The sequence below is a fragment of the Ostrea edulis genome, chromosome 6 (genome assembly GCF_947568905.1).
Source record: "Ostrea edulis chromosome 6, xbOstEdul1.1, whole genome shotgun sequence".
NCBI lineage: Eukaryota > Metazoa > Mollusca > Bivalvia > Ostreida > Ostreidae > Ostrea > Ostrea edulis.
The window spans coordinates 90,609,354-90,629,014 of record NC_079169.1 but is presented as its reverse complement, the minus strand read 5'-3'; the positions used below and the strand labels follow the sequence as shown (position 1 = coordinate 90,629,014).

At 33.7% G+C, this 19,661-nt stretch overlaps 2 protein-coding genes and 1 long non-coding RNA gene across 42 annotated transcripts in view; 2 read left to right on the top strand and 1 right to left on the bottom strand.

The window, feature by feature from the left end:
* LOC125683667 (bromodomain adjacent to zinc finger domain protein 2B-like) overlaps window positions 1-8,248 on the top strand; it is a 49,660-nt gene extending 41,412 nt beyond the window's left edge. For all 40 annotated transcript variants that reach the window (XM_056142648.1, XM_056142623.1, XM_056142642.1 and 37 more), the window contains 7 exons: window positions 451-658; window positions 1,236-1,325; window positions 1,432-1,488; window positions 1,655-1,810; window positions 2,523-2,725; window positions 4,209-4,352; window positions 6,626-8,248. In XM_056142648.1, the coding sequence (XP_055998623.1) occupies window positions 451-658; window positions 1,236-1,325; window positions 1,432-1,488; window positions 1,655-1,810; window positions 2,523-2,725; window positions 4,209-4,352; window positions 6,626-6,821 (1,054 nt within the window). In that variant the 3' untranslated portion in view covers window positions 6,822-8,248. The remainder of the gene's footprint in view (window positions 1-450; window positions 659-1,235; window positions 1,326-1,431; window positions 1,489-1,654; window positions 1,811-2,522; window positions 2,726-4,208; window positions 4,353-6,625) is intronic.
* A 783-nt stretch (window positions 8,249-9,031) lies between these two features.
* Window positions 9,032-14,918, top strand: LOC130047470 (uncharacterized). The gene is made up of 2 exons (XR_008796364.1): window positions 9,032-9,145; window positions 11,111-14,918. It is a non-coding gene; the product is annotated as an uncharacterized LOC130047470 (long non-coding RNA).
* Window positions 12,209-19,473, bottom strand: LOC125683676 (transmembrane and ubiquitin-like domain-containing protein 1). Its single transcript, XM_048925115.2, has 3 exons — window positions 19,333-19,473; window positions 17,474-18,288; window positions 12,209-14,919 (listed from the first exon to the last, which is right to left on the bottom strand). The coding sequence occupies exons 2-3, from the start codon at window positions 18,238-18,240 to the stop codon at window positions 14,532-14,534; spliced, it is 1,155 nt and encodes a 384-aa protein (XP_048781072.2). The 5' UTR covers window positions 18,241-18,288; window positions 19,333-19,473; the 3' UTR covers window positions 12,209-14,531.
* Window positions 19,474-19,661: the final 188 nt, after the last annotated feature.

Here is a 19,661-nt window from a genome sequence, read left to right as displayed (position 1 = left end):
ATGGCTTTCAGACAAAGGTCACTCAAGGTCATTTTGCAAAGGTCAAGGTCAGTCAGAACATATACCTTATATATGAAAAAATGCTTCATTTCAACAGTTATTGATCTTTTGGACCAAGGTCTCTCAAGGTCATTTTGGAAAGGCCAAGGTCACTTAGGACATATACCTTATATAAAGAAAAAGTGCCTTTTTTCAACAGTTTTTGAACAGGTATTGATTATGTATCACTCAAGTAATAGGAAAATGTCTTTCTGACAACGGTCACTCAAGGTCATTTTGTAAAGGCCATTGTCACATAACATACCTTATATATGAAAAAGAAGCCTTCATTTCAATAATATTTCAACAGTTATTAATCATTGTGTGAGTCATTTGTCATATGATGTAGTTCATTGTTTAGATGCATTTCAGGGAGCATCCATTAGTTTTACTGATATTCTTGTGTTACAGAGTTCAGATTAACCTGGCTAACATCACTGCTAACACAGGCCAGAATGATGATGATGAAGAGGACAGGCCCTTGGACCCTGTCCACGTGTCCCCGGGAATGATGATGTGGAGGAATGCAGTGACCAAGGCATCAAGCCCCGCCCAGCTATCGCTATGTGTGACCCAACTCAACAAATCCATCTCCTGGGAGAAGTCCATCATGAAAGTGGTATGTAACAATTTATATCTGAATGTCAGTCAGGGAAATAAGGAATACTGATTCTGTAAATAGTAATGTATGGAGTTACATATATATGATATAAATGATATGAAGACCAGAGTAATTCATTGAAACCACAATATGTACTCTGTAGATAAACTTTATTTCTAACACCCCACCTGTCTCAGACTTTGGAACATTCCACATCTGTCTAGCTGTAGAAAGAAAAAAAAATACTTATAACTGTTGAACCTGCAAGTAGAGGCCATTGTGGTTTTACTCTTTCGGGCAAAGGCCGTCAGATGCTGCCACCGTTAATGACCCTGACCTTGATATTTTTGGTGGTTGTCATCGTTACAGGAAAAGCATTTTCAATAATGCATTTCACAGCAAGTGGCTGCCATAGACTGTGCTGTCTCAGAGGGCTTTCATCGTTCACAACCTCAATTTGTTTTGAATTTGTAACCTGCTGATGTACACTTTCTCAGTTTATGTTTTATAATGACAGTTGTTCAATCTCTGTACATTTTATGCTTTGTGATGACAGTTGTGCCAGCTCTGTACATTTTATGTTTTGTGATGACAGTTGTGCCAGCTCTGCCGTCGAGATGATAACGAGGCTGAGCTCCTCCTCTGTGACGGCTGTGATCAGGGATATCACACCTACTGCTTCAAGGTTTGTAAGCAACAGACAATCAAACATTGTGTCAAATTTATTCTGTTATTGATAATGATTTTCTGTTTTCATATGGAATAGTAATGAAATTGATTGTCTCTTTTAGCCAAAGATGGAGAATATTCCAGATGGCGACTGGTACTGTTATGAATGCATATCAAAGGTACTGACACATCTTTTCTGGAATTATTGTGTATTTTGGAACATTCAATGAATAGCATGACACATGCGAGACAATTGCAGGTCCTTCATGATTGCAGTCCATGTTATCCATGTCACTTTTACTTTGTTCTGTTGTGGTAAATATGTTAAATTTCTCTCCTGGGAAGGCTACTGGTGAGCCGTGCTGTGTGGTGTGTGGAAAAAGAATGGGCAGGATTGTGGAGTGTGACTTGTGTCCCCGTGCCATTCACTTGGACTGCCTAGATCCACCCCTGCCTCGCATGCCCAGGAAGTGGGTGTGTCCAGCCTGTACAGCCAATCAGGTGAGAGTTCTAGTACAAAACCTCTGGGGAAAATGTATATTAATGATGCTTGAAATGACAAATGAAGGATATTATGTGATGTGAAAATGTGAAAGAATTAGATTTTTTTTGAAGGGGTAAATTTTCTCTGTTTAAAACCTTTCTTTATTTTACAGTACATAAATATTACTCTGGAAGCTTGTTGATCTTTTAGATATAATTACATTTGGGGTAGGATCAAGGACTTAAACAGTGCATATTGACAAACTCCTCAAAGATTAGCTGTCATGAATGAATGATAATAATAATCACTCAGTAATTCACTGATAGAATGTGTTTGAATATACAATTGTATATGTATCCCATTAGGAATTTTGGAAATTAGTCAAATTCAGTCATGCTGCAGTCATCTCATCAGAAAAGTTAAATATCTTCTTCAAGCAAAAGTAAATCAAGAAGGACAGTATTATGAATGTTGGGAATTTGGCATTTGAGAAGGCCATGTACCAAACACTAAAGTGCCAAAACTTCTATTCGTATAGACAACATGTTAGAATGAAACTGAATCCAAAAAGTAACGTTCTGATTTCAACTATTTTTTTTAGTCATAAAAATCAGCCAATTTTTTGACACCAAAAATATTAAATATATGTTTATATTGCATGATGTTGTTAAAATGTTTTATGATTTCAGTAACATTTTGTTGCAATGATTCGTTTTATTGTCCATACAGGGTCTAAAGGGGAGGGGAAGGAAAAGTCCGAAAAAGAAGAACAAGGAAATTAATACATCTGTGAAGGAGAGACGGGACTCGGACAATAGCAGCCGGTCAGCCAATGAGAGCATGCCTACTGAAAAACCGGAGAAAAAACGAGGAAAAGATCTGGAGAAAAAGAAACAGGCTGCTGAACAGTCGGAGGACATGACTGTGTGCAGGTAACAGAGATACCTTGTGTGATTAACATAATCAAACCGATGATGAAATTACCATAATAAACACGGACAAAACTGATCAGTTATTTACATGTATATTTATGTTATGCCATACATGTGATATCTCATGTTGTGCACGTGAATCATGCTTCTCAAGCCCATCTCATGTTCTCATGTGTGAGTTATGAATTCTCACACTTTTCAAAATTTTCATTAAAATCAAAGGCTGTCTTTGATGAAGCCATAAACATGTATAAATATGAACATCATAGCTAATATCATTAATTATCATAATTACTACAGTATATTTAACCTTTCATGGCATATTTGATAATTACTTGTCTTACTATTTAAAGCAGCAACACACATCACTATGTCAGCTTGAGAGTTGAAGAAATACATAGTATACCTTACTCACAAAGTCATCGGTTACGAAACTAAATATGAAAGATGATTGACATAATGATCTATGTAAAAATTCGATAAAATAATCAATCCGTTGAAATACTTAATATTTGTAATGATTAGACAGTGACCAAAAATTTCAAAATGCATATGACATTAATCAATAAGCATTATGAAAGTAATTATCCAGGGCAGAATTTAATAGGCTACAGAAATATTATGATTAATATCAGATTGAAAATTTTGGGGGTGGGGGGAAGAAACGTCAAAATAAAAAAAAATTGGAGAGGGCTTCATTATTGCAGCTATGAAATACTTGGTATGGTAAGCTGTCAGTAATATGTCTCATTACCAGCTCATTAGAGGTAAGCTGTCAGTAATTGATTATTAGTTTGGGGTCAGCAGATAGACAGGACAACTGGCCAAAGCTGATCACCTGCTCTGAAACCGATCCAATTCGGAACTTATTTTGTAAAATTCTCATATTTTTTCAACTGCAATCAGGCGCTAAGCACCATTTCAAAGTGTGGGAGATGCAGCCGAATAAGACTGAAAATTCTCAACAAGCAAAAATAAAACGAGAAAAAAGTGACAGGAAAGGGTTGATCCTACATTTCAATTCATAAAGGTTCAATTTTATATGTCCTTAAGAATGGGGTGGCACCCAGCCTGTAGATCAAATTTTGCACATAAAAATTACCAACTGCGTGTAATGTTAACAGAAAAAGTTTGTTGTTGAAAAAGGAGGGAGACAGCCCCCCCCCCCCTCCCCTTTCTGTTGCTGTGTGCCTGGTAATGTTAGTGTTTTAATAAATGACGTTTGTATTCTTTGTTTTGACATTTCTTTGAAAAGGAGGAGCAATATTTTGCTTCTAAACAGTATGTACAGTACATCTGTACATGAGTGTTATGGTAAATTCATCAAAATCTAGGTTGTTGCTACACTGATAAATATTTCACCCTACAACCCCCCAATCTTGCTCTTAAATGAGCATGGTCCCTCGCCCTTTGCCTCATCAAATTCATCATATGTATGATTGTTTGAAAGAATGATGATTAATTTCAATGACATGCTTTTCAGGTTGATACTGACAGAGATGGACAAGCATGAAGATGGTTGGCCTTTCTTAAAACCTGTCAATTTCAAACAATTTCCTGCGTACAAGAAGTATATCCGACAACCAATGGACTTTACCACCATGAAAAACAAACTCAGGGACAACCAGTAAGTGTAAAATTTGTGTATCTGTAGAGAAAAACTTTTTATGGAGATAATGAAGTGGCTATCTAATAATGTAGTTCATAATGGTAAAGTCTGTTTAAGCTCATGATCTATGTCAACATTACCATTATATACAGTGTCAACATTAGGCCAAAAAAAATAATGAATAGTTTCTCAGGCCAAAAATTTCAAAATTTGATGAGGCAGGCAGAGATTCTTTTTGACTTGGCTGTCGTATGAGTTATCTTTCTGTTTTATGTTGACTGTAGAATGAGTTACAATTTCTTTCTCATGCATGAAATAAGCCATTGAATATGGCATTTTTATTTTTATAAGAAATAGCTTCACACATTACTTACTATTAAATGTATTCTATTATTCCTATTAACCACTTGCACATAATTAAGTTTGAATTCAATAATTATTTGAACAAAATCTACTTAAAATCTTTTTTAAAACCTTCTAAAGGTTTTACATTAATATCTATAAAAAGATAGTTACCTCACTTACGTGAATAGTTTTAAAAATTACATGCAGTACCTTTTCAATGGATTTGGTAGGGCATGAGAAACTATTGTTTAATTTTTTTGGCCATACAATTAAATACAGTATCAACATTACAATGAAATACTGTGTCAACATTACAATGAAATACAATGTCAACATTACAATGAAATACTGTATCAACATTATAATGAAATACTGTATCAAAATTACAATGAAATACTATGTCAACATTACCATGAAATACTGTATCATCAACATTACAATGAAATACTATATCAACATTACAATAAAATACTGTATCAACATTACAATGAAATACTGTGTCAACATTACAATGAAATACTGTATCAACATTACAATGAAATACTGTATCATCAACATTACAATGAAATACTGTGTCAACATTACAATGAAATACTGTATCAACATTATAATGAAATAATGTATAAAAATAACAATGAAATACTGTGTCAACATTACAATGAAATACTCTATCATCAACATTACAATGAAATACTATATCAACATTACAATGAAATACTGTATCATCAACATTACAATGAAATACTGTCAACATTACAATGATATACTGTATCAACATTACAATGAAATACTGTGTCAACATTACAATGAAATACTGTATCATCAACATTACAATGAAATATTGTATCAACATTACAATGAAATACTGTATCATCAACATTACAATGAAATACTGTATCAACATTACAATGAAATACTGTATCATCAACATTACAATGAAATACTGTATCAACATTACAATGAAATACTGTATCAACATTACAATGAAATACTGTGTCAACATTACAATGAAATACTGTATCATCAACATTACAATGAAATACTGTATCAACATTACAATGAAATACTGTGTCAACATTACAATGAAATACTGTCAACATTACAATGAAATACTGTGTCAACATTACAATGAAATGCTGTATCATCAACATTACAATGAAATACTGTGTCAACATTACAATGAAATACTGTATCATCAACATTACAATGAAATACTGTGTCAACATTACAATGAAATACTGTGTCAACATTACAATGAAATACTGTATCATCAACATTACAATGAAATACTGTATCATCAACATTACAATGAAATACTGTGTCAACATTACAATGAAATACTGTATCATCAACATTACAATGAAATACTGTATCATCAACATTACAATGAAATACTGTGTCAACATTACAGTGAAATACTGTGTCAACATTACAATGAAATACTGTGTCAACATTACAATGAAATACTGTATCAACATTACAATGAAATACTGTATCATCAACATTACAATGAAATACTGTATCAACATTACAATGAAATACTGTCAACATTACAATGAAATACTGTATCATCAACATTACAATGAAATACTGTATCAACATTACAATGAAATACTATGTCAACATTACAATGAAATACTGTATCATCAACATTACAATGAAATACTATATCAACATTACAATGAAATACTGTGTCAACATTACAGTGAAATACTGTGTCAACATTACAATGAAATACTGTGTCAACATTACAATAAATACAATATTTTGACAGCTGTTAAATCCAGGGAGTCACTGGTTTAAAGCCATCTTGAAATAATTGTAATAGTTACAAGCCTAAGGCCTGAAATCTCTCTACATGTCTATGTTATATACATATATGTACATGTCTATGAGCCAGGCTGATGAATTAGGGTCTATACATGGAATACAATTTGTGTCTTCAGGTACAAAACTCGAGGTGATTTTGCATCAGATGTGAGACTCATATTCAATAATTGTCAGACCTTCAATGAGGATGATTCCGAGGTGGGTCGTTCGGGACACAACATGAGGAAGTTCTTTGAGGCACGATGGAAGCAGCTGATGTTATCGTCATCACCAACAAGCAATGAGGAGAAAATGGAGGAAGGCCCGGACTAATGTGCCTCTCATCCAGTCATTTATTTATTCCTTTTTCAATAAGATTTCTTCTCCTTATGCAAATTCTATTTATAATTTTATTGCAGCTATCAACACAAATCTTATATATTGTTGTTGGCAAATTTTGAATATATTTATGATGTTGTGAATGTTGTAAAGAGAAATTAAGTGTCTTAGACTTTGAATAACCTCATGCAGAAATGAGTGTAGTTGAAGATAATGTGGCTTCTGTTTGTGATTGGGAATGCTGTTTCCGATCGAATATTGTAGATTTGTAAATAGGATTTAAAATATTTCAGGATTTGCAATTTCTTTCATTGTCAACTATATGTGCACAAATTATTGTCAACTAAATATGTACTGGACATGAGACATGTGACACAATCTCTCTCTTTATTTTTTTTCTCTGGGAAAATGATTAATGGATACCTCAAGGCAGAGCTGTGTTCATATGGACATGTCTAGATTTTATAGTTATATTTATTTGTGCAAGCAACACTGAATCTTTTTGGTTGAAAATCGCCAATATATAAAGGAAACAATGGTTGGAGTAATAGTTTTTTGGTTGTGATCAAACTGCCATTTTCCATTCATTCATTTGGAAATATGTAGGCTTTTTTTGATTCACATTTGTATTACCTATTCACAGAATACTATTTAGAACGATAGTCGGATTAATGCATTTATTTTGATGACAACAGACTTTGCTTTGGATGTGATTTTCTGTTTTCAGATATATAGCAATAATACATGTGGTACAGGTTTTGTACTTAAATTTGGAATGCATTTTGAAAAGTAAGCTGGAAAAAAATGTATACATTGTCTCAGTATTACGTTTTATCTGATTCTCGGACAACTAACTACAACAAAGTACCTGTACTGTCAGTAGATATTTTTCTAGTCCCTGCATCTGTAATCATTCTTCATTGGGTCCAGTAGGACTTGCCAGAGTAATTACATTCCAGTCAAATCTGTAGCTTCACAATTCCTATTAACATATCATACCACAGCAAAGCTGAAAATCTCCCCCACCACTTCTCATTGTATTCTTGTATGAATCTGTTTTGTTTCTTATATTTTAGTCATTGAATCATACAAGTGTGAAATGTTTCATGACTTACAATACTTGAAATGATGGAATGTGTAATTAATATGTTTTAACTTTCCAGGTTTTAAACTGTGTCATTTTCTGTGTTGTCCTTTACCATACATTACATGTTTATTGAACTGTGACATCTCCATCAGATATTTTTTTCTTGCACAAAGTGAAGACTACATTTTTTAAGGGAGCACATTGCTTTGGTAGATTGTACATGTAACTGTGTTGTATTCTTGTGAAATGAGTCTCTTGAATAATGTGTTGATGTAAAGATTTGTTAAACTCATATCTTTCAAATCAATAAAAAACTGTAATACTTAGAACACCATGCCTGTGTTTAGTGTTGTATAAAAACTGATTATGTAGTATACAGTGGGTGTCGTCTCTATCAACATTACTCTGTAGCAAAATCACAGTAATACAATAATACTAAATGAATCAAACATGTTCTTGTGTGGATTTTTAGCTTACTGAAATGAATGTCTGAAGAGTATTTACATGACCTGGGTTTCAGAGTCACACTTTAATGAAGGGAAACTTTTAAAACCTTGGCTATATCTTCTGAACCAAGGGGGACAAAATTTCTTATAAAATTCCTCATGATCAGGTCTATCATTTGGTAGCATAACTTTTGACCTAGAATCTTGACCTACTTTTTCAAAACTTAAAGGGGCATTAGCTGTGAAAGTGATGGCAACAATTTTTTTTCTCAAAATCTCTCAATGGCATAGGAATATATATTAATGACTAATAAAAACATTTATTTTATACAAAAACAAGAGAAACCTAATAAAACTATGTTACATAACCGGTTTTGGTGTGAAGAAATATATAAGTTAAGAATTATTGTCTTGCAAGACAATAATTCATCATCAAAATTACACATTCATGTGTCTGTTTTGAGATTAAAGTGTTTGAAAGAATTGAATACTGGCGTTATACCCGAAATATATAATATACAGCAATTTTATTGAATTCAATTTTTGGTGCAAATTGACATTTAATTTAACCTTGACTACACATTTTTAAAAATCTGTTGATATAGTCAAATACTTCTCAAACACCGCTCCTCGCAAATTAATGGTTATGCCCCCGACTTGATTGCATCAAAGTTTCTTTCACACAAATAAAATTAAGATGATCGACAGTCTGCTTTTAATTTATATATCAATTTAACAATAATAATTATCAAGCTTTATAAATGTTAAGGTTTTAGTTTTAATGCGTAACAAGAGGCCCAAGGGCCTAGAATCGCTCTTCTGATAAATTGTACAACCCCACCATTTCTATTCTTAGCCTCTTAGTATTCTAAATCTTTAGTTAAATCCTAAGAATTAAAAAAAAGTAGGTCAATGTGACCTACTTTTTGGTTTACACATTTTGGGAACCCAAGAAATATCAACTGACAAAGTTTGATGATTTTAAGCCAATTAGTATCTGAATATTGAAATATAGCTGTCAAATTCCAATCGTAGGTCATGGTGACCTACTTTTTGGTCAGCGAACTCCGAACATGCAAGATCCATCAACTGACAAAGTTTGATGACTGTAGGTCAAATAGTATCTGAAATATATAAATATAGCCGTCAAATTCCAAAAGTAGATCAAGGTGACCTACTTTTTCGTCAACACCCTTCAAACATGCAAGACCCAACAACTGACAAAGTTTGATGACTGTAGGTCAAATAGTATCTGAATTATATAAATATAGCCATCCAATTCCAAAAGTAGGTCAAGGTGACCTACTTTTTGGTCAACATCCTTTGAACATGCAAGACGCATCAACTGACAAAGTTTGATGACTGTAGGTCAAATAGTATCTGAAATATATAAATATAGATGTCCAATTCCAAAAGTAGGTCAACTTGACCTACTTTTTGGTCGAAACCCTTCGAACATGCAAGACCCATCAACTGACAAAGTTTGATAACTGTAGGTCAAATAGTATTTGAAATATATAAATATAGCCGTCAAATTCCAAAAGTAGGTCAACGTGACCTACTTTTTGGTCGACACACTCCGTTGACTCAAGATGCATCAACTGTCAAAGTTTGATGATTGTAGGTCAATTAGTGACTGAAATATATAAATATAACTGTCTAATGCCAAAAGTAGGTCACAGTGACCTACTTTTTGGTCGATACACTCCGAAGACTCAAGATGCATCAACTGACAAAGTTTGATGATTGTAGGTCAAATAGTGTCTGAAATATAGTAATTTAGCTGTCAAATACCAAAAGTAGGTCACGGTGACCTACTTTTTGGTCGACACAAACCGAAGACTGAAGACGCATCAACTGACAAAGTTTGATGATCCTAGGTTTTACAGTGCCCAAAATATGCATCTAAAATTGAAAATGTGAAATTTGAATATCTGCAAAATTCAAAAAGTAGGTCACTGTGACCTACTTTTTTTTATAAATATGTTTCAAGGCCTCAAGATGCATCAATTTACAAGATTTGATGATTCTAAACCTCTCGGTATTTGAAATAACAACTTAAAATATATCTATAAATGATAAGCCATAAAATTCAGAAAGTAGGTCACGGTGACCTATTTTTCAGTTGACGCATTTCAAGGTCCCATGATCCACCAACTGACAAGTTTTGATGATCATAGGCTTCAAAGTGTCCAAGATATGCATCAAAATTAATTTTAAAATAAATATCTGCAAAATTCAAAAAGTAGGTCACCGTGACCTACTTTTGAGACAACTTGACACAAGGTCCTAAGATGCATCAACTGTCAAAATTTGATGATCCTAGTCCTTATAATGACTAAAATATCTAAGATTTAATGAATTTAAAATTTTTTTAAATTTAGGTCAACTTTGAAGTGACCTTGAGACCACGCCCTTTGCCCCAGGGTAATGCCTTGAACAATTTTTAATCTACAACATATCCTCATCCTTATGTGTAAGTTTGGTGATAATCTGCCCTGTGGTTCTTGAGAAGAATATTTTTTAGCAACCACTACTTTTGTTTGTATTTTCCTGATTATCTCCCCTTGTTAAAGGGTCACACCCCTCTATTTAGTATGTATGAAAGCCCTTGGGCCAATGATACCCTGTAACAAATTTGAAAAAAATTGGCCAAGGGGTTCTTGAGTTATAGCCCTTTTTCTAAAAAGTTTACTCACACCGCACAAATGGCCATAGCATTAGCTCTTTGAGCCTTTGGCTCAGAAGAGCTAAAAACTTGACAGAATTGCCTGGAAATATGTTGACATGTGAAGGAATGTTTCACCGGTCACCTGGATGCTTAGGAGTCGTGCTTCCTGGCGAGCTGCATTGTCCTCTTGTCCATCTATTGTGTGTGTACATTTACAGGGCAGAAACAGTGGAAGATGGGCTCTGTATAGTGAAACTATGAATTGGCCTTGGGTCGTGTTGTGCAGTTTCAACAATACATGTGTAGCATTTCAAATCATTATTGATTCAAAACAATAGCACACTTGCCACTGTGTTCAAGATGTCAAAATATACATGTAAATACGTACCATTATTTACAGAGCACAAAGTACATTGTAATTGAGGATTGCTCATGTTACAAAAATATATTGTTCATATGTATAAGCTGCAGTGTGAATTAAATTAAGGAAAGTACAAGATTTAATGTACATTTTAATATACAATGTATCTTTTAGACAACGTACAGTTTACAACACATGGTTATCATGTTGTGCAAGAAAGATCAACGACCTGGCTTGATATTTCACTGAGCGACTGGTACTGCATTACCTTATAGTGTATATAATCAGACTCTGCTCTCTGTCTTATATTGCTGGAACAGAAGATTGTAACTTTTTTGATTCGGAGCTGCAGAATCAGACATGGTCTGAATTGTTACAAATTTGATGGACAAAGTCTGTTAAATTTTCCAAATGACATGGTCCAATAAATGTTCTAAATTGGACGGACATGGTCCAATAAATGTTCTAAATTGGACAGACATGGTCCAATAAATGTTCTAAATTGGACATAGTAAAAAAAAATGTTCTAAATTGGACAGACATGGTCCAATAAATGTTCTAAATTGGAAAGACATGGTCCAATGAATGTTCTAAATTGGAAAGACATGGTCCAATGAATGTTCTAAATTGGACAGACATGGTCCAATAAATGTTCTTAATTGGACAGACATATGGTCTGATAAATGTTCCGAATTAGACATGATCTGATAAGTATTCAGTCTTTGATAAATAATTATATACCGGTATGTAGCATCATATAAATTTGGCTTGGTTCTTTCTAAATGCTAGCCTCTCAACTTGCTCAAGAAAAATGAATTGTAAAATCATATTTTACTTCAATTACAAGTCATGCCCAGATTTTATTTCAAATACAACATCTAATAAAAATTCTCGCTCTCATGTTTACAGTACAATTTCATTGACATTTCAATTAACACAAAAAAAAAATGTACAACAAGAATTGATAAGGAAATCGATATATAAACTCCACTTTTGTCACATCTGGCAATGTTTGAAAAAAACTATCATGTAATGTAAGTTATGTGTCATGATTCCCAAGAAGAAACAGTACTACCTTGCTAGGAGTGTTCTCCACCTTCCTGTTAAGAATATTGATCTTAAAACAAGACTTGTAAATAAAGGAGAAAAGCAGTAAGAACATGGCTAGAATATGGTAAAAATGAAAACAGATTTATTGAAAACATGGGTAAACATTCCATAACGAAAATATATGTACTGATATATTGATGTAAAACTTGGAGGCAGAGACGAGGGATATGTTTATTAAATTGAAACACTGCAGAAGGGAATATCTTCTGACCGATTCAAATTCAATCACACCACCTCAGTCATTTTTGAGAAATAACTTTATTTAAGCATGTAAGGGATAAGGGTGATTCAACTGATTCAACTTTAGTGACCACACGTCAAGTAGTCAAACATATAACTAATGCATTTTACGGACAATTTACATTGTACGTGTACTTCAGTAATATAACGCAGAGTAACAAATACTAGTAACAACATACTCTCAGCAATGTGAGCAATTAAGTGCTTAACACTTTCATAATTATCTGCTACAAACCTAAACTCTAAGAAATTTTAAATTTCATTTGTTTGCGCAGCAAATATTGAACCTGATCAACCAGACTACATTTGACTGACGTACACATTTGTCGCTTAATTGCTAGCATTGCCAAAATACCAAACAATGATTCGAACATACTGTATACATGTACTAGTAAACATATGGTGAATCATCATTTCTTTTTCCCCCCAGTATATATTTCATTGAAAAAACAATTTTTAGAAGAAAATTAATGTGAAGTCAATTTAGTCCCAATTTTCCTAATTTTTTCACTTATGCAAAATTGTTAAATTTTCTTTTCCTATGATGCTATTAGCAAATTATGATATCATGATTATTGAGAATAGTTTATAAAATCATCAAGGCAAAATTTAAACCTCTAAATACTATAATTTAGATTTAGCTTTTAACATGTGATATATCACCGCAACACCTACAGATAATATTATTTCAAAATCATGTGAAGAAACTACAAACAACCCTGTATTATTTTATATCATATCCATAAATATATCTACAAGTAATGCTGCAGTCAGTTTTTTTTTCAAAAAAGGTAATTTTCAATGAAATATATAGTGAAAAAATAAATTGATGACTCACTTATGGCCAGGTAACGTACTAAAGGATTGGAAACAAGTTCTGGAAACTTACCAGTTCCTCTACTGAATCAATCAATCAATGATACATGTATAACACATGGTCTGCAGTCATACATGAATTCAAGCATGACTGACAATTAGGAGAGAATTCAATATAATGTCACTCATCGAGTGCTATAAAATTAACGTGTACAATAAATAAATAAAGAGGAATATAATAAATTGTTGGCAGGGATCTTGAGCATCATACAGCTATTGACTGGGTTCATGGACAACAGCAGTTTTGTTTAACCTGATCATGGATCTGTTTGAGAGTCAACTAAAACCGCTGTTGTCCAAGAACCAAGTCTAGAACTATTCTGTTCTACATCTTCATTTTTTCTGGACTGTCAAATAGAACCACTGAAATTAAGGCAATCGGTCGACACACTAATCAAGGACAACGGTCAAGATACTGTTGGCTGACAGTCAAAATGGCATCTTTAAGTATTATTGATTTCAAGTAGAGAAAAACGTAAAGATTTTGTTGAAATGTTGCCTTCCGCTCGAGGTCATTAGTTTGATCCTACAGGAAAATGCTGATCACTGTAAACAAATACCGTAATAATTATTGACCAGCGAACTAAACCTTAACAAAGAAATTATTCATATCATCGATAGGTACCTGTATTCAAATTTCTGTGGCAATTATTATGCTATCTACCACCGAGTAATTTACCATTAAGGCTATATATTTCAAATCAGTTTTAATTTAATAGCATATAGGACTTCATTGGATCAGGCGACTGAGGTTTAATTACCCATATTTCCGAATAACAGGAAACAAAAGCAAACAAAAGTGCATATATGTATACACAGTATTCATGAAAACGTTCATTATACACATCCATAAAACATATACCAGAAACTTAAAAATCACAAAACGGTCCCAGATAATCACAGGATGCAAACTTTACTCAATATGCTCATGGGGAACCTGTTCCCTATGTCTCTGACTGTCCCAAGACGCTAAAACAGCTGCAATGAACAAAAATGTCAATCCAATCAACATAAACGTGGAAGTGGCAGTAAAAAAATGTCTGTACTCAAACCGCAGGTACCACACGAAGCACAGGATGAGACCAAAGATGGGCAGGATGATGACTCCAAGGTCACAGCTTCCCTCCATTTCTTGTCTCTGCTGAGGGGCCTGCTGATTGATTGGAGTGATTAGGCAGTGGACAACGCTGTTGTTTCCGATGTTGTAATTTTGGAGGGTGTTGGAGTCATTGCGTAAATCTTGTCCATTGAAGATGAACCTTACAAGCTTATTCTCTGAAAGTTCTGTGGCAAAGTTGTCCCTGTGAATTTGAAGTATGTTAAAAGTCACTGTAGGTAAGCTTTATATAATGTTCACGGTACTGTAGTCGGACATTAGTATTAAAACATTGCACTCAATGTAAAAGAAGAGTGATTTATGTCTAATGCTTCATTTTTCTTTGATTTGTTAATATGCTGGGGTGTTTTTCTTCAGAATTCAGAAGATGCGTTTGACATTGCTTATATCAATTTCATTTCTAAAAATTTCAAAAATGCAAGACAACTCTTAGCCCCATTCCTATTAAATTCACTATAAACAAGAGCTACGCAAGGGCGGCAAGGTTCACAAAGACTGTCTACAAGGTTTTTCTATGAAGTCCCATAGTGACCTGGAACTCTGACCTTTGGATAAAAAAAATCAATCAAAATCATGGTTCTTCTTCTCTTGATAACTAAGCTACATGTGAAGTATCATCAAATCAAGCACAAAATGTGTTAATTAATTCCTACATGTGCAAGCAGGGTTGGCAAAAGAGTGGTCAATATGAGTATTGACCGGGCCAGTGGTCAATACTGGTTAAAACCGGTCAATACTGGTTAATAATGGTCGATTGAAAATTGTTTGGTCATTATAGTCTGTGTTATTTATGACCATTATGGTAAATACTGTAATTCATAACATGCACTATCAGTTTATAATAAAATTATAAGTCATAATATTAAATAAATAATGTACAAATGACTCTGTTGAATTGGGGAAGATGTAAAAGTTTCTGTTCAAATTCCTTAGTTTAACAGGAAAGTTCTACTTATAAGTATTGTTTCATCAATCTTCATTTTAACTGTTGAATAAACATTTGACTGGGTGGGTTGGTGATGTTTTCATAACAATATCTTATTAACACCTGTCAACTCTGCTTCCTGTGATCAGATAATATCCAGCTACCTTTTATTCTTAATCTGTCCAGGTACATGGTCTGTCTCCAATCGTCAAGCTATGCTATAGAACTGTGACCCTCTGGTAGGTACTGAAGATATTTTGGTCAGCTTCAGCAAACCAAATATATTAAACTTATGAAATACATTTGATTATCTAATGAAAAATATTAATCAACAATTGATCCATATAATGAAAAGACTTAATTTATCTTTATCTTTGCAAGAAATGTACAAAAATAGAAAAATGGACAGTTTAAATCACAATTGACCAGTATTGACCACTTGGGGAGTATTGACCGGGATGGTTAAAACCACTGGTTAAAACCGGGGGCGGTTTTAACCGCCCAACCCTGTGTGCAAGCTTTTTCTATGAAATCCCATAGTGACCTTGACCTTTGGGTGCCAAAATCAAAAGGGTTCAGGGTTTGACATTAACTTTTTTTTTAGCACTAGACCAATCGGGCTACTTCAAATGATTTTTGCTAGACCTGACCTTACATCCACTAGCCCTGACCAACTTTCCAGAAAAAAAAAAATCTGATAGATTCTCCATACCTAAATACTTAATTTAAATGACAAACGTTAAGTTTGAACTAAAATGCATTTGATTGTCTCAAAAAAATCTTTAGTCTCATCATTCAATTTGATGCCTTTACTTTCAAACATATTTTCAGTTTCTTTAAATTCTTACCAGCACGGAAATTCTTTAATCCATTTAGAATAAAATGACCTCAATATTTTTTAAAAATTTCTATTTCATAAGCCCTGCTTTGTTTCTTCCCAACATTTTCCTTTTTTCTCTTTCTTGGGACATCTTTTGCTTTCCTTGAAGACGAGAATTCATATTAGAATATAGACATTCCTGCACATATGTAAACACCGAAAAATTGCTGTTTACGACGTAATTCATTAATTTGATAAACACTTTCTTATATTCAATTTAAATGAACTGTTTTGCTTTTTTTAAAAATGAAAATTAATTCAATAATTCTATTCAAACATTGTGTAGATGTCGTAGAACAGATCACTTCCGACCGCGACTTATTTAGAACTAAAAATAGAGATTATGTCATCATGCGGTTCAAAATTGCTCGCAAACTCTTTACAGTTATTTTTTTTAAAAGAATTAAATATCTTATGATTTAAAGTAAAGTTTCTTAAATTTGTTTATTTTTTAAACACGACCAGTCGGACTAGTAAATCAACATTTTACTCGACCAGACCTATCATTTAGTAGACTCGGTTGGTCAGACGCGCCTTACTGTCAAACCCTGGGGTTTATCCTTTCCTAAGAACAAAGTTACCTGTGAAGTAAAAAATGTACCATGTCTACAAACTGGAGTGTTACACAGTACACACACTTACACACATATGTAGTCGTGCACATACGAACAGTCCTGTTACTACATGTATATTCTCCCTCGCAATGAATTGGAAGGTGATTAAAATAGTGAATCGCCAATATTCATAAATTGAGTATAATGCATGTATATATAGATAATAATAATGTTATTCATTTTGAAGTAATTCAAGTTATGTCATTTGCAGATCTATAGATCGACAGACAATAAACCAATGACTGTACAACTACTGATATGTCCGTGTTTATACATTAGAGATATAAAACATGTAAATCTAGATATATCATTCACCAACCTCCTGAACTGCCCAATGGTGACATTTGGTGCTGCTGTAACATTTCTTTGGGTATCATTCAAATATTTTAATCTCACAGTGATCAACCCTGTCTCTGCATCAGTTTCTTGGGTCTGCACAGATTCACTCTGAACTGAATCTGGTGGATTTGAATCAGGTGTTGTTTCCTGTTGTATGTTAGTGGGTTCTGAAGGACTAGATCTCTGAGTTGAGTTTGAGCTGTCTGTCAAAGTTTGGGCATTTGAAATGGTAGCACCATCTTTATTTCCTTGAAAGAAATTTAATCGCCTTTGTCGCAGTTCTGATTCACTTAAATCCCTGGAGAGGTCTATGCTATCGGTTTTGCTTTCCTGCGGTAATTGTCTCTGTGCAGACTCGAATTTTTCATCTGTCTCCTCCTCTTGAGGTGTTTCATTATTCTGACCATTTTGACCAATTTCAGATGAAATTTCACTTGGACAAGGTGTGACGGGACTAGTTTCAGTGGCTCTTACATCCGACCCATCCAAATTGCTTTGAGCTTCAATTTCAGAAGTCGTTTGGTTGTCTGAGTTTGATGGAGTGACCTCTGTTGAACTCGGAACTTCAGTCTGATTGGCATTCTCTGCATCCCTATTTCTTCTATGAGTTAATTCAATTATTATCACACTAAAAAATGGAATGTCTCTTATGTTTGTTGAAATCCATGCTAAACACACTATGAGTAGAATCAGTACAATCACCAAAAAAATTGTTACTTCGTCACCAAAACCCTCTATAAGAGACATTCTGTTCTTATGATTTTCCAAGGCATATACTGTATACTTTTACCTCATCTAAAAAGAAAGGAAAGATACGTCATCAATCATAGTCATAAAATATGATGAGTTAGACAACTTGATTCTAATCTTTTATAATCATCATTAAGGGTGATTTTGTAATTTAACAGGTTGGGAACACTTCCCCTATAGCGAGATATTCTTGCGGAAAAAACGTAATTATTCCTCTCTAGCGAGAGTAAATATATCCTGTACAACCGAGAAAAACACCTGTGGAGTACATCTTTTCTTGTTTCACTTGAAAAGAAGAAGTGCTAAAATGTCCGATACTTCTGCAAATATATAAATCAAAACAAAAATACTCCCGATGTGTATTGGATTTCAGCCTCCTTCCCTCATACACATCAATGTTGATGTGAAATTGTTTCATTGTATTGTCAATTTTATAGAGACAATGCGTGTCATGTTGAGTATGTGTCACACTTATTCCGTATTGAACAGGTTGGGAACATTTCCCCTATGGCGAGATATTCTCTCTAAAACCCGATTATCCCTCTTTAGCGAGAGAGTAAACATTACCATAAACAGGTGTTTTGGCGTCTTTATTGAAAATAATGGCAAATCTCATGCAACGGTGAATAAGTGTGACACATACTCGACATGACGCAAATTGTTTCTATGAAATTGATAACACAGTCAAGGAATTGCATATCAAAGTTGCTGTGTAAGATGGAAGCAGTCTGAAATCCAATACACATCGTGAGTGTTTTTGTTTTGATTAATACATTTGCAGAAGTATCAGACATTTTAGCACTTTTTCTTCTTTTCACGTGAAACACGAAGAGATGTACTCCATGGGTGGGTTTTCTCGGTTGTACGGGATATATTTATTCTCGGTTGTACGGGATATATTTATTCTCGCTAGAGAGGGATAATCGGGTTTTAGCGAGAAGATCTCGCTATAGGGGAAGTGTTCCCAACCTATTTAATGATGACGACAGATGATGACATTTGGGCAGTGACCAGGTAAACAGTTTTTACCTTCGTGCATTCCCAGAAAGAAGAAGAAAAACAAGCTGTGAGCTTCATTCATATACATACCTTATTAAATACACGTATATGTATACAAAATCTTTTACACACTCTTTACAAGTGCAGTGAGCTATGTAGTATGTCCAACTGCCACTTTGGTGTTGCCTCTTGTCACTGATTGCAGCTTCTGGAAGTAACAAAAGTGATAAAAATGTAAAACCTATTTGAAGAAGAAAAACTTCCGGATTTCATTTTGTCACCTTTTTGTTGTCGAAAATGTTTATATTTCAACTATAAAAAATAATATCTCAAAAATATATATAAGCTTTATACAAGCAAGCTGATTCCTATATATAAATCACTTTAAAGTAAGTCATAACCATAGACAATTTCTTAGT